The 25331-nt window shown below is 40.4% G+C and overlaps 2 protein-coding genes across 2 annotated transcripts; both read right to left on the bottom strand.

The window, feature by feature from the left end:
* Positions 1 to 1157: 1157 nt before the first annotated feature.
* LOC138875002 (uncharacterized) lies at positions 1158 to 2189 on the bottom strand. The gene is made up of 3 exons (XM_070153805.1): positions 2118 to 2189; positions 1593 to 1840; positions 1158 to 1449 (listed from the first exon to the last, which is right to left on the bottom strand). Exons 1-3 carry the CDS (start codon positions 2187 to 2189, stop codon positions 1158 to 1160), a joined length of 612 nt encoding a protein of 203 aa, XP_070009906.1.
* Positions 2190 to 13979: 11790 nt separating this feature from the next.
* LOC138875001 (uncharacterized) lies at positions 13980 to 15164 on the bottom strand. The gene has a single exon (XM_070153804.1). It carries the CDS (start codon positions 15162 to 15164, stop codon positions 13980 to 13982), a length of 1185 nt encoding a protein of 394 aa, XP_070009905.1.
* Positions 15165 to 25331: the final 10167 nt, after the last annotated feature.

Below are 25331 nucleotides of genomic sequence, written 5' to 3'. Positions count from 1 at the left end.
GGAACTACTGCAACTCTCGCAATTCCATTCCGACCCCTATATCAAAATCTCGCCTACCAACCGAAAATCGCCAAAATATCAACTTCGCCAATTCAAGTTTAAATCTACTCCGAACTTCCAAAACTCATTTCAATCACGCTCCTAAGTCCCAAATCACCTATCGAAGCTATCCGAACAATCGGAACTCACATCCGAGCCCTCTAACATATAAGTCAACATCCGATTGACTTTTCCAACTTAGGCTTCCTCAAAAGAGACTAAGTGTCTCAAACCTTTCCAAAATCATTCCAGATTCGATCCGACCAACCCGATACCACATAACACGGATAAACAAAACATAAAGAAGCAGAAATTGGGGAATGGAGCGGTAACTCATGAGATGACTGGCCGAATCGTTACAACTACTACCGTGCACAATAGTATCATCATGAATTTTCTCAACTAATTAACAACTACTTAACCCTAGCTAAAGATAAAGGAAGAAGTTAACACCAAAAGAAAAGAAAAGCACAAATTTAAAAACAATGTGATGATTTGAGCATACCAGTTGTTTGATGAGTGATGGAAATGGATTTCTAATTAGTATTATGCAGTTGGGATCAGGTTAGAGAAGATGAACAGTAGCCTTTTTCTTTTGAGAGTGCAAAGTGCGAAAAGGGTAAAAGGAGGGGGACCTCTTATTTATAATAAAACCATAAGGGCCCACAACGACCTACCTGGTATGGCCGTGGAATTCCATCGTGGTCCGCACTTTTGGCTGTTCTGAAGAGCTGCATGTTCAACATTACCGCTGAGAGAGGAAAAGTTGACAAGGCCACGGAGCAAGGTCCACTGACCGCGAAAAAGCCACCGCTAACGCGGTTGAAACATCAGAGAGGTCACATTTTGGACTTTTCAAGTCCACGTTCGCTACCAAATTACGCCCCCACAAAAAGCTTCCGCTGACCGCGCGGAATTTTGAGCGCGGTCAGCAGTCCAAATGCATACTTAGCAAAATTTTCCAGTATTAGTCCTGCACTGCATCAAAAATTCCTACACAAATCTTATAACCAGTTAGTCTAAAACAAATCCTACACTAAGAAGAAAATGTAAAATACATGGGTTACCTCCCAAGAAGCGCCTGATTTAACATCACAGCATGACTCATGTTACCATCATCATTTGAAATTGATCAAAGCCACAACGTGGCTGTCATCAAATTTTCCCAGGTAGTGTTTGACTTGGTGCCTATTAACTCTGAAAACTTCACCATTTTTAATCTTCAAATCAAGAGCACCAAATGGAGTCACATGCACCACTTCAAAAGGGCCACTCCATTTTAACTTGAGCTTTCCCGAAAACAATCGTAACCGAGAGTTGAATAAGAGAACCAAGTCACCCTCCTTAAATTCCTTGCTCCGGACATATTTGTCATATAAGTACTTCATCTTGTCCTTATACAAGGACGATCTGGAATAGGCATGAAACCTAAACTCATCAAGTTCATTGAGTTGCTCTACCCGGAGATTTGCTGCAACATCCTACTCTTCAGACTCCACATGGCCTTATACTCTAACTCAACCGGAAGATGGCACGCTTTACCAAATACCAACCTGTATGGAGACATGCCAATTGGAGTCTTATAAGCCCACAAAGCATCATCCAATTTTCTTGACCAGTCAGTCCTATTTGCATTGATAGTTTTTGACAATATGCTCTTTATCTCCCTGTTGGAGACCTCAACTTGCCCACTAGCCTGAGGATGATAAGGGGTTGATACCTTGTAATTGACATCATACTTTGCAAGCAAAGTGCCAAATGCTCTATTGTAGAAATGAGAACCCCCATCACTGATGATTGCCTAAGGAGTGCCAAACTGTGTGAAGATACTTTTCTGAGAAACGCCACCACACTCCGGGCTTCGTTGTTGGGCAAAGCCACTGCCTCAACCTACTTGGAAAAATAATCAATGGCTACCAGGGTATAAGTGTTGCCATATGAACTCACAAAAGGCCCGATGAAGTCTATGCCCCACACATCAAAAATGTCAACCTCAAGGATAGTGGTGAGAGGCATTTCATCCTTCTTGGAAATTCCACCAACTCTCTAACACTCATCACATCTCTTGACAAGCTCACCAGCATCTTTATACAGAGTATGCCAATAAAGACCACAGCTAAGAACCTTTGAAGCAGTTCTCGCCCCACCATGATGACCACCGTAGGGAAAGGAACGGCAAGCATCAAGAATACTCATTTGCTTCTCTTCCGGAACACATCTCCGGATCACACCATTATTACAAATCTTGAAAGATAAGCTTCATCCTAGAAATAATCCAAGCTGTCCCGTTTAAGCTTCTTCCTTTGGTTAGAAGAGAGCTCACTCAGAACAATGTCGGTCACAAGAAAATTGGCCACATCAGCGAACCAAGGCATACTATTCAAAGAAACTGTGAGGAGTTGTTCGTCCGGGAATGCATCATTAATTTCGAGACCATCTTTGGATCTCCCATCCTCCTCCAAGTGAGACAAGTGGTCCACCACTTGATTTTCACTTCCTTTCCGATCAACAATCTCTAGGTCAAATTCTTGAAGCAACAAAACCCATCACATCAATCTAGCTTTAAAGTCCTTTTTGGTCATCAAGTAACGGAGTGCCGCATGATTAGTGTGAACAATCACCTTGGCACCCATGAGATAAGGCCTAAACTTCTCCATTGCAAACACAATTGCTAGCAACTCTTTCTCCATCACCGTATAATTAACCTGGCATCATTCATAGTTGTGCTTGCATAGTACACCAGATGAAACATCTTGTTCACCCTTTGCCCCAAGACCGCTTCTACCATAACGTCACTAGCATAACACATGAGCTCAAAAGGCAAGCTCCAATTGGATATGGTGATGATGGGAATGGTAGTCAATCTATACTTGAGAAGCTCAAAAGCTTTCATGCATTCATCATTAAACACAAACTTTGCATCCTTTTCCAACAATTTGCACAAGGGATTCACCACCTTGGAGAAGTCCTTGATGAACCTTAGGTAGAACCCGCATGCCCAAAAACGATCCTCACTCCTTTGACGGAAGTGGGAGGAGGGAGTTTTGAAATCACTTCGATCTTCACTTTACCCACTTTCATACCGTTATTTGAGATCTTATGGCCGAGGACAATGCCTTCCTCGACCATAAAGTGGCACTTTTCCCAATTAAGCACTAGATTAGTCTCTTCACATCGGGCCAACACTTTGTCAAGATTACCCAAACATTCTTCAAAAGAGTCACCCACAACACTGAAATCATCCATGAACACTTCCAAGAAGTCATTCACCATGTCAGTAAATATAGCCATCATACATCGTTGAAAGGTAGCCGGTGCATTACACAAACCAAATGGCATCCAGGAAAATGCAAAGGTGAAATATTGTAACGACCCGACTTGTCGTTTTAAGAATTAATGCCTCGTTCAACAACTTAAGATCTCGACCAGCTTCGTAATATGTATTATGACTCGCATGTGAGGTCGAGTTTGGTTTTCGGAAGATTCGGAGTTAAATATAAAGAATCTTTTGAGGCTTAAGTTGGAAAAAGTCAACCGGATGTTGACTTATGTGTTAGAGGGTTCGGATGTGAGTTATGATGGTTCCGTTAGCTTCGGGAGGTGATTTGTGACTTAGGAGAGTGATCGGAAGTGGTTGAGGTACGGTATAGAATTAGGCTTGAATTGGCGAAGTTAGTATTTTGGCGAATTCCGGTTGATAGGTGAGATTTTGATCCGAGGGTCAAAATGGAATTCCGAGAGTTTCTGCAGCTTCATTATGTCATTTTGGACTTGTCTGCAAAACTTGAGTTCATTCGGACTAGTTTTCATGTGTTTCGGCATCGGTTGTGAAATTTGAAAATTAAATAAGTTCTTAGGCTTGAATCCATGCATAATTGGTGATTTTGATGATATGTGATGTGATTTGAGGCCTCGACTAAGTCCGTGATGTGTTTTCAGACTTGTTAGTGCTTTTGGTTGAGGTCCCGGGGGCCTCGGGTGTGTTTCGGGTGAGTTTTGAGCGAGTACGGACACCCCGGAACATAGAAAAGTGGAGAGGGCAGCAGTGGCAGCGCGGACCGCGCTCCTTCTCGTGCTGGGCGCGCGGCCGCGCAGGGGAAGAATCTGCAGGTCATTGGTCCTACTTCGGAAGCTCATATCTTTTGATCCACAAGGAATTTTGAGGTGATTCAAAAATGAAAGTTGTAGCCCTTCGTGTCTAATTTCCAGAAAGGTAAAGATATCGCAATTTGGATATATGTAGAGAATGTGATGGCCAAAATAATAAAGCCTGTCCCTGCAGAGCAAGGCCTGCGCGACCGCGGACGTTTCTGCGCGGACCCCGCTGATTTTGCGCGGACCGCGGTCATTTTTGTGCGGTCAGCGGTGTCGGAATCCGAGGGGTACACGAGGTTTTGGGTTTTTATTTGATATTTTGACCTAGAGAGCTCGGATTTTGGCGATTTTTCGAAGGTTTTTTAAGAAATTGGTCGGGGTAAGTGATTCTAACTTAGATTTGGTTAGAGTACATGAATCTATCACTGAATTCATCATTTAATTCGTGATTTGAGATGGAATTTGGGAAGAAAATTGGGGAACCTTTCAAAAATGTAAAATGATGATTTGAAGGACCAAATGGTATTGGAATTGGATAATTTTGGTATGGTTGGACTCGTGATTGAATGGGTGTTCATATTTTGCTACTTTCGTCGGATTCTGAGACGTGGGCCCCACGGGCAATTTTGAGTTAAATTTCGGATTTTAATGGAAAATGTAGAAATTCATATGTAATTAATTCTTATAATTTTTATTGACTGAATCGAATTGTTTATGACTAGATTTGAGAATTTCGGGCACGAATTCGCGAGGCAAAGGCTTGAGTTGGTCGTGGAAGTTCGAGGTAAGTGTTTGGTCTACCCTAGCTTGAGGGAATAGGAGTTGAGTATATTTGCTACTTGTTATGTGATGTGTCCGACGTATAGGCATGGTGACGAGTATCTATACGTTGGTGGTCGAACATGCCCGTAAGTCTTGTATTATAATTGTTGTGACTCCGTTGTAGTTTATTGCACTTCATGTGTTATTATTATTATTGTTCCCTTGTTGGAATGTTTGTTTTGATAGTATTGTTCCCTTGTTGGGATGTTTGTTTTGATAAGTATTGTTCCCTTGTTGGGATGGTTGTTTTGATAGTATTGTTCCCTTGCCGGGAAAGTTAATGAAGTAATTGTGGTTCTTGAACTTCGAGGAGCAATGAATCAAGTTATAATACGAATTGTGAAAGTTTATGAGATAATTGCATACTTTGGAACATTGGCTCAAGTGTTAGAGTGAGTTATGAAATGAAAGTGAAAGAAAGAGAAAGAGGCATCAATTGTTCTATTTCCGGGAAATTTATATTATTAATGTTGTCCCCTTGCCGGGATCTAAATTGTTTACTTATTGTTCCCTTGCCGGGATTCCTATTTTAGCCTTGTCTATTCCTTCGCCCCATTGTTTGTGATTGTTTCTTGGGTGAGGAAGAGTGATAAAGCACGAAGGGTGATGTCGTGTATTGTTGTTTGTGAGGAAAGAGTGTAAAGCATGAAGGGTCATTCCGTGCCATGATATAAATGTTAATGCACGAAGGGTCATTCCGTGCCATGATATAAATGTTAATGCACGAAGGGTCATTCCGTGCCATGATATAAATGTTAATGCACGAAGGATCATTCTGTGCCATCATTATGTGAGGTAAAGCACGAAGGAAAATGCCGTGTACTTTATATGATTGATTTGGTGAGAACGAGAGTAAAAGCACGAAGGATGATGCCGTGCAACTGTTGTTTTCCTACTCACTGTTGATGTGTTTACTTGTTATTAACAATTCAAGTGTATTAACTAGTTAGGTCCCTTTACTGTTGTGACCCATTGTGTTCGAATCCATAGTGTTTACGATACCTCGCCTTATTTATTTGTTTGTGTTCAAAACTCCAAATTTCAAAAAAATTGTCACATTTTTAACTCAATTGATTTCTCGTATTAAAGGTACTAATTCATTCGATATTGTACAGTAATTGAAAAGGGTATTTTCTTTATCAAATGATTTCAGAAATAAATAAATAATAACGTCATCTTTTCTTGTTGATTTCCTAATTGCGTTGGGAGATGTACTCTACTTTATGTTAAGTGAATGAGGCTCCTTGAACATTCTTAATTGTATTGGGTTATGGAACCTATGAGCTGAGTAACATGAGAATATTGTTGTGCAATGTGAGACAGAAATATGTGGGCACAAGGTGCCGGGGAAAATATTATGGTTTTATTTAATGGCACGTGAGTTGTCCATGCGGTTGTGACATAAATGTGAGCACGAGGTGCAGTGAAATTTCGAAAGTAGGCTGAGACCTATATTATTTATGATTATGATATGAGGTGTGACAAGGTGACCTTTACTCGAAAGAATTATATTCGAAAGATGCTTATATGAAAGATATCTATTTGAAGGAAATATATTCAAAATATATTTATTGAAAAACATATTATCTTATATATTATTACTTGAAGGATTTATAAGCGAAAGATTTATATTTGAAGGACTTGATTAATTGATTGCACTTGTATTTGTTATTTGTTGAGAAGCAATTTTGGTGTTCTTGTCGCCAGCTATTTATATCATTGGTTGATCATCGTTGCCATTATTATTATTTGCTTCATATTATTTTGTACGCTATAAACTGCACAGGTTTATGTGAGTGTCTGGTCCTAGCCTTGTCACTACTTCGCCGGGGTAGGCTAGACACTTACCAGCACATGGGGTCGGTTGTGCTGATACTACACTTCTGTACATTTTTGTGTACAGATCCATGCCTTTGATCGACGGTAGCTATTCGTTGCGGTGGAGACTCAAGGTAAACCTGCTATAGCATTCGCAGTCCTCAGAGTCACCTTCAATTGTACTTATTTCCATTTGTTCCCTTTGCTTTGGAACAGTGATGTAATCATATTGTATAACTACTCTTAGAAAGGCTTGTGACTTGTACTACCGGTTTTGGGAATTGTATTTTGTTCAGAGTAATTTAATTTAAAGTTAGTGAATACCCATATTATTACAGAAAATGTTAGGCTTACCTAGTTTAGAAACTAGGTGCCATCACGACTTCTTTGGAGGGATTTTTGGGTCGTGACAAGTTGGTATCAGAGCTCTAGGTTCATAGGTGCTACAAGTCATAAGCAAGTTTAGTAGAGTCTTGTGGATCGGTACGGAGACGTCTGTACTTATCTTCGAGAGGCTACAGAACTAGTAGGAAAAATAAAATTTCCACTTCATTCATTCCTTATCGTGCAACATTTATTCAGCTTGAAGCATATATCTTATGTTCTTTTGCATCCACTCATGTATGGAATTGCGCACTACGCCAATGGTTTGTGATACCGTAAAATGTTATAAGAGAGCCAGGGCTACTCAACCATTGTTACCACGTGTCGTTCAGATTTGAAGATATGGAAGCGCAAAAAGATCTTTCAGTTGTGCGCATGGGGGTGCATCAGATTCTGACATTTGGTTGATAAGTAATATCTTAAGAGGGCTTAATAAGTTGCCTAATCATCACAATCGTGGCATGGTCACGAGGTTGATGTAGATCTGAAGATAGTTGGTGGTATTAGAGATAATGTGGTTTGTATGGGATTTCTATTTGGCAGAGGGTACATATTAGCAAGCCAAGACACTGGAGGAAGCGAGTTTAATTGTCACGAGGATGACATGCGCCAAATAAATAGCTTGAGGTGTCTTATGACCGGTGTCGTACAAGCGATAAAGGTTAGTATTGTGAATCATCAGAATGTTTCATATGGCTTCGTGCTAAGTGAAGGGAGTCCACTATCAACGATCAAATTGTGGGGTCATGTGTCATATCAGTTTTGGCCTGAGATGTATTTATATGGTATTCAAAGGTTCTCTGAAACTTGTATATGAGTAAGAGCTGAGATTTGTATAGGAAGATGTTGGGACTTCCGATATTCCCGTGTCCATTATAATTCTACATTTCGGTATTAGCAGGGATATGGAAACAATCTCAGAATACTCGTAGTGCTCCAGTTAATCAGGGCACTCTCATGGGACAGTCATCTTTTAATGCACCACTGGCATATGATTCCTTCAATGGTTATCCTAGTTATCCGACACAGACTCAGAATGAGCAGCCGAACTGTAGATGAGTTGTTATGAATGTGGTGATACTAGGAACATCATGAGAAATTGTCCCAGACTTGGGAGAAACCTACTTTAGTAGAACAGTCAATCCACACACTCCATTATAGTTACTAATCTACATACACTACAAGTTAGAGATAGAGGACGAGCGGGTAGATGGTGCCTAAGAGGTGGAGGCCCGACCCATTGATATAATTGCTATGGTGTGGCTGAGGCCACTACACCAGATGGTGTCGTTACAGGTACGATTCCGATTGTTATAAAAAGGATATTTTTCCTTAATTTGATTTGGTTATAAAAATTGAGGCGAGTCCTCCTATTATGCTTCGCTTATGGGTGAGCTTCGTAATTTTGTGACCCACTTTTAAGTTTATCCCTGTTGGGAGATTTGATGATGTTGGCCCGTGTATATCATTTTATTTTGTACACTATTAAGGGCTATAAGTCCAAAAAAATTACTTTATATTACTCACTACAGTGGATTTGATGTGATTTCGGAATAATTGATTTCAATTTTTATGAATTGTACGCCCTATTGGTATGGGGGTTCATTCTGTGTTGTGATGTTTATCGGAATTTATGAGAGGAAAGAAAAGAAATGGAAAGAATTCAGTTGGCGCAATGTGCAATTACTCGTGATGCAGAGTTGAGGACGAGATCCTCACAATTTCTTTTATGATGTGAAATATTTAAAACGGGCTACAAGCCACGGTGGAAGTTATATAAGTACGAGGTCCTTGTGGTGAACAATTTATATGTTTAAATTCTCCCTTTGTGAAATTTAAATTTGTACTATAGTATTAACAGGTAGTCATGCCTGTTAGGCTTATTTGATAAAAAAAATTTATGTGATTTTGTGCATATTTAGCCATATTTATGTTGTAACTATTGAGTTTTGACCTACGAGGTGAGTGCCCAGGTGGCGTTAAATGTGATTCATTGATTTGGGTAAATAATGATGAGGTTTTCATGCCTTGCGATTGGTTGTCAGTGTTGTGGAAAAAAAAGGAATTGAAATGAGATTTTGGTTAACATGAGGTTAATTGACGATTTTGTAATTGATTGGGAACAACTAATGAAATCAGAGATGTGGTTAAGGTCATACATATGATGTGTTTTATGTCAAGATATCATTGTGATAATGTCATGTTTGTAATGCTGAGATTAGTGTTATTGATATATACATTACGGTGCCTTGTTGGGTTGTAGATGTGTTGTTAGGAGTTATTTTGGTGTTACTCTGACAGGTGGATAGGCCCAATTACAGGGGAGGCTCTGCCGAAATTTTTGAAAATTTTGGGAGTTAGAAACATTTGGGACATTAAGATATGCGAAGAAAGGGATAAGTTACATTATGTGTTTGAGAGCGGACTCTACTTCTTATTTGAGGGTGAATGACCCGAAGTGGGGGAGTGTGGAACAACCGTTAAGCGCTATTAAAAGGTTGATGCATGCGTAGGCACGAGTTGCTATAGCCAGGTGAGACTAAGATCGTGTGATGATGTGAAAAAAATCGGACCTTTTGGAAATGTTCGGAGGGTAAGAAATTTGCTCTTAAAGTTTACAAATACGGGTAAGAGAAATAGCCTCAATTGAAATGGTATTGTCAAACTTATTTGAATGTGGTAATGTGGTATCAACAACGAGCATATGTGTAAAAGTAGAAACATCAATTTAATGTCCTCAGAATAATTCTTGGCACATTCGAGGATGAACGTATGTTTTAAGAGGGGGAGAATGTAACGACCCGACTTGTCGTTTTAAGAATTAACGCCTCGTTCAATGACTTAAGATCTCGACCAGCTTCGTAATATGTATTATGACTTGCATGTGAGGTCGAGTTTGGTTTTCGGAAGATTCGGAGTTAAATATAAAGAATATTTTGAGGCTTAAGTTGGAAAAAGTCAACCGGATGTTGACTTATGTGTTAGAGGGTTCGGATGTGAGTTCTGATGGTTCCATTAGCTTCGGGAGGTGATTTGTGACTTAGGAGAGTGATCGGAAGTGGTTTTGGAGGTACGGTATAGAATTAGGCTTGAATTGGCGAAGTTAGTATTTTGGCGAATTCCGGTTGATAGGTGAGATTTTGATCCGAGGGTCGAAATGGAATTCTGAGAGTTTCTGTAGCTTCATTATGTCATTTCGGACTTGTCTGCAAAACTTGAGGTCATTCGGACTAGTTTTCATGTGTTTCAGCATCGGTTGTGAAATTTGAAAACTAAATAAGTTCTTAGGCTTGAATCCATGCATAATTGGTGATTTTGATGATATGTGATGTGATTTGAGGCCTCAACTAAGTCCGTGATGTGTTTTCAGACTTGTTAGTGCTTTTGGTTGAGGTCCCGGGGGCCTCGGGTGAGTTTTGAGCGAGTAAGGACACCCCGGAACTTAGAAAAGTGGAGAGGGCAGCAGCGGCGGCGCGGACCGCGCTCCTTCTCACGTTGGGCACGCGGCCGCGCATGGGAAGAATCTGCAGGTCATTGGTCCTACTTCGGAAGCTCATATCTTTTGATCCGCAAGGAATTTTGAGGTTATTCAAAAATGACCGTTGTAGCCCTTCGTGTCTAGTTTCCAGAAAGGTAAAGATATCGCAATTTGGATATATGTAGAGAAAGTTATGGCCAAAATACTAAAGTCTGTCCCTGCAGAGCAAGGCCTGCGCGACCGCGGACATTTCTGCGCGGACCCCGCTGATTTTGCGCGGACCGCGGTCATTTTTGTGCGGTCAGCGGTGTCGGAATCCGAGGGGTACACGAGGTTTTGGGTTTTTATTTGATATTTTGACCTAGAGAGCTCGGATTTTGGCGATTTTTCTAAGGTTTTTCAAGAAATTGGTCAGGGTAAGTGATTCTAACTTAGATTTGGTTAGAGTACATGAATCTATCACTGAATTCATCATTTAATTCGTGATTTGAGATGGAATTTGGGAAGAAAATTGGGGAACCTTTCAAAAATGTAAAATGATGATTTGAAGGACCAAATGGTATCGGAATTGGATAATTTTGGTATGGTTGGACTCGTGGTTGAATGGGTGTTCATATTTTGCTACTTTCGTCGGATTCTGAGACGTGGGCCCCACGGGCAATTTTGAGTTAAATTTCGGATTTTAATGGAAAATGTAGAAATTCATATGTAATTAATTCTTATAATTTTTATTGACTGAATCGAATTGTTTATGACTAGATTTGAGAATTTCGGGCACGAATTCGCGAGGCAAAGGCTTGAGTTGGCCGTGGAAGTTCGAGGTAAGTGTTTGGTCTACCCTAGCTTGAGGGAATAGGAGTTCAGTATATTTTCTACTTGTTATGTGATGTGTCCGACGTATAGGCATGGTGACGAGTATCTATACATTGGGGGTCGAACATGCCCGTAAGTCTTGTATTATAATTGTTGTGACTCCGTTGTAGTTTATTGCGCTTCATGTGTTATTATTATTATTGTTCCCTTGTTGGAATATTTGTTTTGATAGTATTGTTCCCTTGTTGGGATGTTTGTTTTGATAAGTATTGTTCCCTTGTTGGGATGGTTGTTTTGATAGTATTGTTCCCTTGCCGGGAAAGTTAATGAAGTAATTGTGGTTCTTGAACTTCGAGGAGCAATGAATCAAGTTATAATACGAATTGTGAAAGTTTATGAGATAATTGCATACTTTGGAACATTGGCTCAAGTGTTAGAGTGAGTTATGAAATGAAAGTGAAAGAAAGAGAAAGAGGCATCAGTTGTTCTATTGTCGGGAAATTTATATTATTAATGTTGTCCCCTTGCCGGGATCTAAATTGTTTACTTATTGTTCCCTTGCAGGGATTCCTATTTTAGCCTTGTCTATTCCTTCGCCCCATTGTTTGTGATTGTTACTTGGGTGAGGAAGAGTGATAAAGCACGAAGGGTGATGCCGTATATTGTTGTTTGTGAGGAAAGAGTGTAAAGCACGAAGGGTCATTTCGTGCCATGATATAAATGTTAATGCACGAAGGGTCATTCCGTGACATGATATAAATGTTAATGCACGAAGGGTCATTCCGTGCCATGATATAAATGTTAATGCACGAAGGATCATTTCGTGCCATCATTATGTGAGGTAAAGCACGAAGGAAAATGCCGTGTACTTTATATGATTGATTTGGTGAGAACGAGAGTAAAAGCACGAAGGATGATGCCGTGCAACTGTTGTTTTCCTACTCACTGTTGATGTGTTTACTTGTTATTAACAATTCAAGTGTATTAACTAGTTAGGTCCCTTTACTGTTGTGACCCATTGTGTTCGAATCCATAGTGTTTACGATACCTCGCCTTATTTATTTGTTTGTGTTCAAAACTCCAAATTTCAAAAAAATTGTCACATTTTTAACTCAATTGATTTCTCGTATTAAAGGTACTAATTCATTCGATATTGTACAGTAATTGAAAAGGGTATTTTCTTTATCAAATGATAACGTCATCTTTTCTTGTTGATTTCCTAATTGCGTTGGGAGATGTACTCTACTTTATGTTAAGTGAATGAGGCTCCTTGAACATTCTTAATTGTATTGGGTTATGGAACCTATGAGCTGAGTAACATGAGAATATTGTTGTGCAATGTGAGACAGAAATATGTGGGCACAAGGTGCCGGGGAAAATATTATGGTTTTATTTAATGGCACGTGAGCTGTCCGTGCGGTTGTGACATAAATGTGGGCACGAGGTGCTGTGAAATTTCGAAAGTGGGCTGAGACCTATATTATTTATGATTATGATATGAGGTGTCACAAGGTGACCTTTACTCGAAAGAATTATATTCGAAAGATGCTTATATGAAAGATATCTATTTGAAGGAAATATATTAAAAATATATTTATTGAAAAACATATTATCTTAGAGATTATTACTTGAAGGATTTATAAGCGAAAGATTTATATTTGAAGGACTTGATTAATTGATTGCACTTGTATTTGTTATTTGTTGAGAAGCAATTTTGGTGTTCTTGTCGCCAGCTATTTATATCATTGGTTGATCATCGTTGCCATTATTATTATTTGCTTCATATTATTTTGTACGCTATAAACTGCACAGGTTTATGTGAGTGTCTGGTCCTAGCCTTGTCACTACTTCGCCGGGGTAGGCTAGACACTTACCAGCACATGGGGTCGGTTGTGCTGATACTACACTTCTGTACATTTTTGTGTACAGATCCATGCCTTTGATCGACGGTAGCTATTCGTTGCAGTGGAGACTCAAGGTAAACCTGCTATAGCATTCGCAGTCCTCAGAGTCACCTTCAATTGTACTTATTTCCATTTGTTCCCTTTGCTTTGGAACAGTGATGTAATCATATTGTATAACTACTCTTAGAAAGGCTTGTGACTTGTACTACCGGTTTTGGGAATTGTATTTTGTTCAGAGTAATTTAATTTAAAGTTAGTGAATACCCATATTATTACAGTAAATGTTAGGCTTACCTAGTTTAGAAACTAGGTGCCATCACGACTTCTTTGGAGGGATTTTTGGGTCGTGACACATATGGACATGTGAAGGTGGTTTTCTCCTAGTCCTCTAGTGCAATCATAATCTGGTTGTAGCCTGAGTACCCATCCAAAAAGCAATAGTAGGAACGCCCAGCAAGTCTATCCAGCATTTGGTCAAGAAAGGGAAATGGAAAATGATCTTTGCGGGTCAGTTTGTTTAGCTTCCGGCAGTCCATATGTACCCTCCATCCCGTGACAGTCCTAGTGGGTATCAACTCATTTTGCTCATTTGTGACCATAGTCATACCCCATTTTTTCGGCACATATTATACTAGTAAAGTCCATGAACTATCCGAGATGGGGTACACAACTCCTACATCTAGCCACTTGATAACTTCCTTTTTGACAACCTCTTGCATAGCCTCGTTTAACCTCCTTTGATGTTCCACGGAGGGTTTGGCATCATCTTCAAGTATAATCTTGTTCATGCAAAAGGAGGGGTTTATCCCCTGAATATCGGCTAGGGTCCATCGAATTGCCCTCTTCCTTCTTTGAAGAACCTCAAGGGTGGCATCTACTTGCAAGTTAGAAAGGCAAGAAGAAATAATAATAGGTAAAGTTGAACAAGGGCCCAAGAATTCATACCTGAGGTGTGGAGTAAAAGGCTTCAAATCCAATACAGGAGGTTCCTCTATTGAGGGCTTTGTTGGTGGAGTCTTTATGTTCTCAAGATCCAAGGAAAGTTTACGAGGCTCATAGGAGTAAGAACTCATTCCTTGCAAGGCATTGACATACTCTACCAAGCCTTCATCCTCGGTCACATCATGGTTCAACAATACAGCTTCCAAAGGATCCTCCACATTGATCATGGCACTCGTATGATCAACTATCACCTCCGTCACCAGATCCACAAAAGAACAAACCTTAGTACTATTCGGTTGCTTCATTGATTTGCACACGTGGAAGACAACATTTTTGTCACCCACCCGGAAGGTGAGCTCCCCTGCTTCCACATCAACCAATGCCTTCCCTGTTGCGAGGAAATGCCTTCCCAATATTATCAGCTCCTCATAGTCGACTTCGCAGTCGAGAATCACAAAATCTACAGGCAAAATAAACTTGTCAACTCGGACAAGAACATAATCAATAATACCAAGCGGCCTCTTCATTGTTATATCGGCCATTTGCAATCTCATTGAAGTAGCTCTCGGTTGACCAATACCCAAAGTTTTGAATACGGAGTAAGGCATCAGATTTATACCTGCTCCTAAATCACACAAAGCCTTTGCAAAATCCGCACTCCCAATGGTACATGGAATGGTAAATGCGTCGGGATCTTCAATATTTGGAGCTATCAAGTGCACAATGGCACTCGCTTGATGAGTCATTTTTATGGTCTCATAATCTATAGATCTCTTTTTAGTTACCAAGTCTTTCATAAACTTGGCATATCCCAGCATTTGCTCAAGAGCTTCCACCAAGGGTATATTGATCGACAAACTTTTCATCATCTCAATAAACTTCTTGAACTAGTTTTCATTCTTCTGCTTTGCAAGTCTTTGAGGGTAAGGTGGAGGAGGCCTAGGAAAGGGAGCCTTGGCTTTAGGCATTACCATTTCCGATATGTCTATCACGTGCTCCCTAGACAGGTCAATGTCATTTTGAATCTCCTCCTCATTGTCATGAATATCAATTCTCACCTCACTATCCAGCTTCTCTTCACTCACTTGCTCAACAACTATATGATCATCTTCATTTTGCACTTCAACATCATCACTCACAACTTCCTTTTGCTTGGAGGTGCTTGCTTCACCACCTCTACCGCTCTTTATGTTCATCGCCATTGCATGGCCGGTATTTCTCCCACCCTTCGGGTTTACTACCATGCCACTAGGTAGTGCCCCTTAGGGCGAGTGTTTAAAGCTTGCAAAATCTAACCAAGTTGGACCTCTAGATTGCGGATAGAAGTATTATGGGATGCCAATTGGGCGTTAGAGTTGGCGTTCTTTTTCATCATTTGCTCAAACATTGACTCCATCCGTCCCATCTCATTGTTGGACGAGCTAGGACCTTGGAACAGAAATGGAGGCGGATTGTTTGGTTGTTGAAACATTGGAGGTCCATTATTCCAACCCCATTGGTTGTTGTTGCCACCCCAATTGCTATTGTTACCCCTATTCTGGTTGTTGTTCCCCCAATTGTTGGAGTTGTTGTTGTTATTGTTCCAATTTCCTTGGCCTTGGTTTCCCCAATTCTGATTATTCCCTTGCAATCCCCATTGTTGATTTGGAGCATTACATCATTGTCCTTGATAGTTGTTGGCATACAAAAACCTCTTCACTTTGCTCACAATACCTATCATCCTGGTTGTAACCACTGCTACCTTGCTCATATTGATCTTGATTACCTTGAATTTGTTGCCCATGTTGTCTCCTCTTGTTTACCAATAGATTAATGCCTCCATTGTGTTTACTTGCTTTGGTTCCTGAATCTGCTGAAGTTGTGATTTGGCTAACTGGTTCATGGTTGTTGTCAACTCAGTTATGGCTTGCCCGTGGTCTTGAAGTTCTTTGTGAAGGTTTATGACATGAGGTTCCCCCTGAGGAAAATTTGCCCGACTCTGCCAGGCTGAGGAAGTGTCAGCCATCTCATCAAGAATCTCATAGGCCTCAGCATATGGCAGCTTCATAAAATTGCCCCCGCTAACTGGTTTACCACATATTGATTGGTCGTCTTTATACCCCGATAAAATGTCTGTTGGATCATTGCTTAAGTCATATCATTGTTGGGGCATTCCTTGACCATAGTTCTATATCTATCCCAAATTTCATGAAGGGGTTCATTTGGTTCCCGTTTAAACACTAAGATCTCATCCCTAAATGCAGCCATATGTCCGGTGAGAAAACCTTGGCTATAAACTTGTCGGCCAACTCATCCCACGTAGTGATGGAATGGTTGGGGAGTCTTTCGAGCCAGTCCAAAGCTTTCCCTCTAAGTGAAGAAGGGAACAATCACAGTCTCAATGCATCATCCGATATATTTGTTTGTTTGCTTCCCCAACAAGTATCCACAAAGCCCTTTAGATGTTTATATGCATTCTGATAGGGAGCACCTGTGAAGTAACCTCTTTGCTCCAATAAGGTCAACATGACATTTTTAATTTGGAAATTGCCCACCCGGATCCAAAGTGGGACAATTGCACTTGCGTACCCTTCATTTGGAAGCACCCGAGGAGCTACTCGTGGAGGAGCTGGGCGAGGGTCTGGAATATTTTCATTGGCATGGCGGCCTCTTCTTTGAGGTTGAGGTACTAGAGGCACCTCATCTTCACCATTATCATCTACCTCCTCCCTCCGGAGAACATTTCCAATAGGAACATTATTTGCCATTTTGTACCTGAATCGATTAACTCATAAAAGTTAGTAAAATAGAAGGAAAGAAAAACAAGACACACAACTAGTCAGATAGATAGCCAAAACCATTTAACTCCCCGGAAACAGCGCCAAAAAGTGATCGGCTCCAACCCTACACCACTATATAATGGCATGGAGTGGTCGATGCAGCTTTTACCCGAAAAGTTGGGATCGATTTCCATAGGGAGTTAATATTGGTTGGGAGTTGGGTTTCTATCTAATCTAGCTATGCGTGTTGCTTTTAATTGTACTTCTAACCATGTTTGGATTTGTTTCTATACTACTTTTAATGATATTGATTGCTAAAAATAAACTAAGTACAATGTTTTTGTAAAGTTTTCTCAAGTGATAAAAATCACTAGGGAAGTGACTTACACCTAGGTGAATATCTAATGGGATCTAAAATTTTGGACAAGCTTATTATATTTGGGGTCGTGATATAACCATTACACATAATTACTCACTCTATACCTCTCGGTAGTCTGAGTGACTTTTCCCTAATTGGCTTTCTCAAGCCCAATTGGGTGTTCAAACAATACAAGTAAAATTGGCTCAAGTCAGGTATTACTATTTCTAGGTTTAACCTTTTAATTAGGGCTCTCAATCTATTGAATGCACCACAATTCCTTGTTAGCCTAATTTTCCTAGACTTAGTCCCTCTTTCTCAAGAAGAGTTTTAAGTCATAAAGGCATGAATCAGTGTTTGCAACTACTAATTCTACAATTAAAGCATGAATCAAGCTAAATATCACTAACCCATAAACAATTAAGCCCTAAAATTGAAGACCCATTAAATACCCACACTAGGGTTGGGCCACAACCCTAGCTAATGGCTTTAGCTACTCATAATCAAGTTAGAAATCAAAGATGGAGATGAAATATAAGCCATAAAAGTTGATTGCAAGAATAAAATCTAAGAAATTTAGCTAAAGCTACTCTAAAATTACTCAAAGTGGTAAAATACGGTTGTTCACGAGCTCCTTAATACAAAAGATGACCTAAAAATGTGAAAAAGATCTATTTATACACAGCTAAAATTACTGGATAAAAATACCCTACGGAGGTTCCGCTGTCAGCGCAATACTGAGTGTCTCAGCTCTTGGACTTTCGCGGTCGCGCAAAAGCAAGCCCGGACCGCGTTTCTTCTATTTTGGACTGGGACTGGGCTTGATTTCACTGGTATCGTAAAAGAGACTGCCTCAGCGTTGTTTTCAACCACGGCCGCATAAAATGTTCGCGGACTGCGCTCTTCATTTGAGCTCAGATCTCCAGGCCTCTAAATCTCTATTTCGCCCTCAGAGGAGTTTGCACCACGGCCGTGTCAAGTATTCCACTTCCGTGCTATTTCATTGCAATCAACAGTATATTTTGTATCCCAAAAATGCCTTCTCTGAATCTCAATTCCGCTGATAGCGTAATTGTGGCCGCTTCAGCGGTTGACTTTCTGTGGCCGCTCTTTTCCTTCGTTGTCAGCGCTTTTATCTTAGATTTGAACTTGTGTAGATTTAACTCCTTTATAAGCTGGTTATGACTTTCTTGCTTCATTTTGGCCAAACCCTGCAAACAAGCACAATAAGTCAGTTTTCAGAAATACTTTTACACATTTTTTATCCAAAACCTAAGCAAAAGAGAGCATAAGATAGGCTAGAATCCGTAGTTATCAACCTTCTCCCCCACCATGTAAGCAACATCACGAACCTTCCGATTGGCATATATCTTATGTCCAGACCGTGTCGTACGAAGCCGATCCTAAATCAACTTAAACTTGTCCAAAGCATCCTGAACTAAGTCAGTATCAAATAGCCTAGCCTCACTCGGCTCAAACTAATCCACCGGAGACCGACACTGTCCCCTATACAAAGCCTCATACGGAGCCATCTAAATGCTCAACTGATAGTTATCGTTGTAGGCAAACTCTGCAAATGACAGAAACTGATCCCAAGAACCCCCGAAATTTAAAACACAAGCACGTAGCATATCTTCCAATATCTAAATAGTGCGCTCGGACTGTCCGTCCATCTGAGGGTGAAATGTTGTATTCAACTAAACCTGTGTGCCTAACTCTCACTGCACTACTCTCCAAACTTGTGATGTAAATTACGTGACCCGATCTGAAATGATGGACACTTGCACACCATAAAGGAGAACAACCTCGTGGATATAAATCTCAGGCAACCACTCCAAAGAATAAGTAGTCCCAACTGGAATAAAATACGTTGACTTGCTCCACCGATCCACTCTCACCCAAATAGCATCAAACTTCCTCGAAGTCTCTGATGCTCGTACTTCACCTGTTGACAATTTAGGCACCAAGCTACATACCCCACTATATCTTTCTTTATCCTCCTCCACCAATAATGCTACCTCAAGTTTTGATACATATTTGCAGCATCCGAATAAATGGAATACCACGAACTGTGGGCCTCCTCTAGATTCAACTCACGTAGCTCATCTACATTGGGTACACATATCCGACTCTGCATCCCCAACACCATATCATCCCCAATAGTAACCTTCTTGGCATCATCGTGCTGAACCGTGTCCTTAAGGACAAGCAAATAAGGGTCATCATACTGACGCTCTCTGATGCGATCATGTAAGGAAGACCAAGAAATCACACAAGCTAGAACCTGATTGGGCTCCAAAACATTTAATCTCACGAACTGATTGGCTAAGGCCTGAACATCTTATGCAAGCGGTCTCTCACCAACGGGAATAAATTCAAGAATACTTATACTCACTACCTTTCTACTCAAGGTATCGGCCACCATATTAGCCTTCCCGGGATAATACAAAATAGTAATATCATAGTCCTTTAGAATCTCTAACCATATGCGCTGTATCAAATTTAGATCCTTTTATTTGAATAAGTGATATAGACTCCGATGATCCGTAAATACCTCATAAGACACACCATAGAGATAATGCCTCCAAATCTTCAATGCATGAACAATGGCTGCCACTTCTCATGGGTCTTTAACTGGCGCAAAGCATAAGCAATCACTCTATCTTCCCGTATCAAGACACACCCAATACATAAACTAATTCGCATCTCAATACACTATAAAAGAACCCGATGCTGAAGGCAAAACTAGAACTGGAGCTATGGTCAAGGAAGTCTTGAGCTTCTGAAAGCTCTCTTCACACTCTTCCGACCACCTGAATGGACCACTCTTCTCGGTCAATTTGGTCATAGGCACAGCAATGGACAAGAAACCCTCCATAAAGCGACGATAATATTCGGCCAAGCTGAGAAAACTCCGAATATTAATAGTTGAAGATGGTCTAGGCCAACTCTGAACCGCCTCTATTTTCTTTGGGTCTACCTCGATCCCCTCACTGGACACCACGTGCCCTAAGAACGCCACTGAACTAAGCCAAAACTCACACTTGGAAAACTTTGCATAAAGTTTCTCCTCCCTCAACCTCTGTAGTACAAACCTCAAATGCTGAGCATGCTTCTTCTGGCTACGTGAGTACACCAGGATGTCATCAATAAATATTATAGCAAACGAATCAAGATATGGCTGAAACAAATTGTTCATCAGATGCATAAATGTTGTTGGGGTGTTGGTCAGCCCAGAAAACATCACAAGGAACTCAATGACCATAGCGGGTCCTGAATATTGTTTTTAGAATATCCGAGTCACGAATCTTCAACTGGTGATACCCAGACCTCAAGTCAATCTTAGAGAATACCCTCACTCCTTGAAGCTGGTCAAATAAATCATCAATACGCGACAAAGGATACTTGTTCTTATTTGTAACTTTGTTCAACTGCCTGTAGTCGATGCACATCTGCATAGTACCATCCTTCTTTTTCACAAAAGGAACCGGTGCGTCCCAATGTGACATACTAGGCCGAATAAACCCCTTATCAAGAAGTTCCTGAAGTTGTTCTTTCAATTCCTTCAACTCTGTTGGTGCCATATGATACGAGGAATAGAAATGGGCAGAGTGTTCGGTACCAAATCAATACCGAAGTCAATATCCCTGTCGAGTAGCATACCCGGTAGATCTGTAGGAAACACATTCAAAAAGTCTCACATTATCGGAACAGAATCAATAGTAGGAGTATCAGCACCAACATCTCTCACAAAGGCCAAGTATAACAGACACCTCTTCCCAACCATCCGTTGGGCCTTTAAATATGAAATCACCCTATTGAACATAATCTAGAGAACCTCTCCACTCGATCCTCGGCAAACCCAGCATCGACAATGTCACGGTCTTAGCGTGACAATCCAGAATAGCATGACACGGAGACAACCAATCCATACCCAAAATCAAGTCGAAATCAAACATACTAAGCAATAAGAGATCAACTCTAGTCTCCAATCCACCAATAGTCACCACACATGACCAATACACACGTTCCACAATAATAGTATCGCCCACCGACGTAGATACATGAGCACGTGAAACTAAGGACTCATGGGACATATCCAAATAATAAGCAAAGTAGTATGACACATAGGAATAAGTAGAACCAGGGTCAAATAATGTAGAACCATATATGTGGCACACAGAAACAATACATGTGATCACTACATCTGAAGCAAAAACCTCTAGCCTGGCAGGAACAGCATAAAATTGATCCTGACCACTACTGGATAGGCCTCCCCCCTCTAGGGTGACCTCTAGCTACCTGAGCCCCACCCCGAGCTGGCTGGGCAAGTGATGACGTAACTGGTGCAGGAGTCATAGCCTGACCCCTCTAGGCAAGCTGATAACCACAATAATTCACACAATTCTTTAAGTTTGAAACTATATCAAATAAGTTTAAGATACCATCTCATAAACACTGATACGAAAATACTACGACGCAATATAATAACCTTCCAAAATCTGGATGTCACTGAGTACATGAGCATCTATACAATAAGATGGTCTGACATAATGTTGTAACGACCCGGCCGGTTGTTTTAAGAATTTAAGCCTTGATACCCTATTAAATGCTTTCCCCATATTTGTTTCTACTATTGTGAGTTGCGGGGAGGAATTATTTGGAGTTTCGAAGAGTTTTGGGACACTTAGTCCCTTAATGAGAGCTGAAGTTTTTTGAAATTTGACCGTTGTTGGAACAGTGTGAAGATAGACTCGGAATAGAATTTCGATGGTTCTGTTAGCTCTGTTAGTTTATTTTGGGTTTAGAGGCATGTTCGGATTGTGTTTTGGAGGTCTGTAGCTAATTTAGGCTTAAAATGCCAAAAGTTGAATTTTTTAAGTTTTCGGTTCGATAGTGAGATTTTGATCCGAGAGTCAGAATGGAATTTTGGAAGTTGGAGTACCTCCATAGTGTTGAATGTGACGTGTGTGCAAAATTTCAGGTCATTCGGATGAGGTTTGATAGACTTTTTGATCTAAAGCGTGATTTGAGAGTTTTTGGAATTCTTAGGCTTGAATCCGATGAAAAATTGGTATTTTGATATTGTTTTGAGCATTCCGAAGATTGGAACAAGTTTAAATGATGTTATGGGATATGTTGGTAGGTTTGGTTGAGGTTCCTGGGGCCTCGGGTGTATTTCGGATGCTCAAATGGGCACTTTTGGTCTTTGGGAATTTGCTGATTTTATAGTGTTTTAGCAGCAGTGGTTTGTTCATTGTTATCGCGTGAGTTCATCTGCGATCACGTAGAGTAAGTTGAGTCCAGACAGATTAGTTGAATCGCAATCGCGAAGGTAGGAGTGTGATCGCGCAGGGTAAGCAGCCTTGGTCACTACGTTCACGTGGAGAGCTTTGCGTTTGCATAGAAGGACTTGGAGCAGCAGTGAGGTGATGGAATTGCTCTATGCGTTCGCAAAGAGCTTGTCATGATCGCGTAGAGGGAGGAGAGCCAGTGCTATGCGAACGCAAGTGATAGGTCATGAACGCACTGAAGAAATTTTATAAAAACCTGGGCAGTATTTAAATAGCCCATCTGCGACCCTTCTTCATTTTCCCACCATTTTTGAACGGGATTGAAGCTTTTGAGGGAGATTTTTGAGGAAACCAAAGGGGAATCACTCGGAGGTAACATTTTTGACCTCATATCTCGTTTATATGTGATTAACGGTCTAATTAGTGGTGAAAAATTAGGGAAAATCAATGCAAAATGGGTAATTAGGGCTTGAGATTAAGAGACTTTAAAATGGGTATTTGAGGGGTCAACTGAAATCCGATTTCAGTTTTCTTGATATGTATAGACTCGTGAGAGTGTGAGTATTCTGAAAATATAAATTTCATCCGATTTGGAGATTGGGCCCGAGGGGCGTTTTGGTCATTTTACCTAATTTCGCGTATTAGCTTAGAATTTATTTGTAGAATCAATTACTTGAAGTGTTATTTACATTATGCAATTGAATTGAATAGATTTGGGCCATTTGCAGTCGAGTACTCATGGCAAGAACATGGTTTCGGGTTGACTTTGAGCCGGTTCGAGGTAAGTGGCTTGCCTAACCTTATGTGGGGGAAACTCCCCTTAGGATTTGGTATTATTGATAATTGAAATGCCTTGTACGTGAGGTGACGAGTGCGTACTTGAGCTAAATGTTGAAAATCCGGTTTTTCTTTAAGTACTTACAATTATGTCCCTTTTTCCTTTTTATACTACTTGCAAATTTAAGCCTGTTGTTAGCTTAGGAAATCATGCCTAATTGACTTAATTGCCTTACTTGCTCAAATTGCCTTATTTGGATTACGTGCAGCATGCTAGGTTAGAAATACCTATTTTACGTTGATATGGAACTTAAATTGCACTGTGTATTCTTCTTGTTGTTGCTGTGTGTTTACTTTTCCTGTGCTACTTTTATCGTTGTACTTACTTATACTGTTTTTGTTCTACACTGTTGAACCTTATATTTTATTTACCTCAATAGGGCCCTGACCTTCCTCGTCACTACCCGATCGAGGTTAGGCTTGGCACTTACTCAGTGCCGCTGTGGTGTACGCATGCCCTTTCTCGCATGTTTTTCATGTGCAGATCCAGGTAATTCCACTCAGACTTATCACGCTTGAGACGAGGTGCCTGTAGAGACTCCGAGGTATATTTGCCGCGTCCGTAGACCGAAGAGTCCCTTTCTACTCTCCCTTTTTGTATTAGCCCTTCTGTACTTTCGTTTCTTTGTTAGATATTCTGGAGTTAGATGCTTGTAGACATACAAAGGCTTGTGATCATGACATTCCGGGTTTTGGAAAATGTTATTAGTTTCTAGAGTTGTTATTGTGTATGCCAAACGGCATTTTAAAATACTGTTTTATTTTACTATTTTGGTTTTTAATTATTTCTTCCGCAAATGGGTTTATTTTTCGCATTGTTAGGCTTACCTAGTCGTAGAGACTAGGTGCCGTCACGATGGTTCATGGAGAGCGAACTGGGGTTGTGACAACTTTCTAGAAAGATAGAACAGTATAATAAAAATTGAAAGATAAAGGAGGAGAATCAAGGTCTGTGGACGCTAAAGCAGCTACCTCGAGAATCTCTGAACTGATAAAACTCTAAAATCAGCAACTGTCGTACCAGGAAGTACCTGGATCTGCACATGAAGTGCAGGGTGTAGTATGAGTACAACCAACTCAATAAGTAACAATCCTAACCTTGAGCTGAAAGTATTGATGAGCTCAATATGCACAACCCAAATATAGATATAACAGAGTAGGAATGTAGACATGCTTTCAAGAAAAATAGTTTAAGCTCAAAACAGGTAAAATGTCCCAATTATGACTGGGATGAGGAATTATACATCTCTATATCTGCATATCAATTATACATGCCAAATGTAATGTAATGTAGTGATAAAAATCATATACATACTCTCTGAGTATCAATTCACTCAGTACTCCCATTCACTTAATCCTCACAGTCACCCATGTCTCACAGTCACTCAGTCCTCACAGTCACTCATACCTCACAGTCACTCAATCCTCCCAAATCACTCAGCACTCGCACTCGCACTCTCACTCAGAAGGTACTTCCGCTCACTGTGGGTGTGGACTTCGGAGGGGCGGATCCAGCCCAAGCACTATAATAAGTTAATCATGGCATGAATCAATAAGAAATGTTGCGGTGTACAACCCGATCCCATAAATATCCTCACAGTTAGGCTTTTGTCCTCACTCAGTCATCAATCTCTGCAGCCTCCCAGACTCACAAGTATCATGATATTCAGACCAAACAATAATGACATGATGTATCAATATATGGCAACAACTGTGATACGATATGTAATTGATAAATATGATCGAGTACAAAATTTCAAATTAAACAAGTAATTCATTAGCAATACA

This window comes from Nicotiana sylvestris, chromosome 8, assembly GCF_000393655.2.
Source record: "Nicotiana sylvestris chromosome 8, ASM39365v2, whole genome shotgun sequence".
In the NCBI taxonomy this organism is placed as follows: domain Eukaryota; kingdom Viridiplantae; phylum Streptophyta; class Magnoliopsida; order Solanales; family Solanaceae; genus Nicotiana; species Nicotiana sylvestris.
The sequence above is the reverse complement of the archived record's forward strand: the minus strand, read 5'-3'. Positions and strand labels throughout refer to the sequence as shown.

Bases quoted from the DNA above. Each gene is read 5' to 3' on its own strand.
- LOC138875002 (XM_070153805.1), bottom strand. From the start codon at position 2,189: ATGGTGGGGCGAGAACTGCTTCAAAGGTTCTTAGCTGTGGTCTTTATT. The intron at 1,841-2,117 runs GTGAGCTTGTCA...GGCACTCCTTAG, and splicing joins TACTCTGTATAAAGATGCTG to GCAATCATCAGTGATGGGGG. The intron at 1,450-1,592 runs GTTGGTATTTGG...TGCCTATTCCAG, and splicing joins ATTGGCATGTCTCCATACAG to ATCGTCCTTGTATAAGGACA.
- LOC138875001 (XM_070153804.1), bottom strand. From the start codon at position 15,164: ATGATGAAAAGTTTGTCGATCAATATACCCTTGGTGGAAGCTCTTGAG.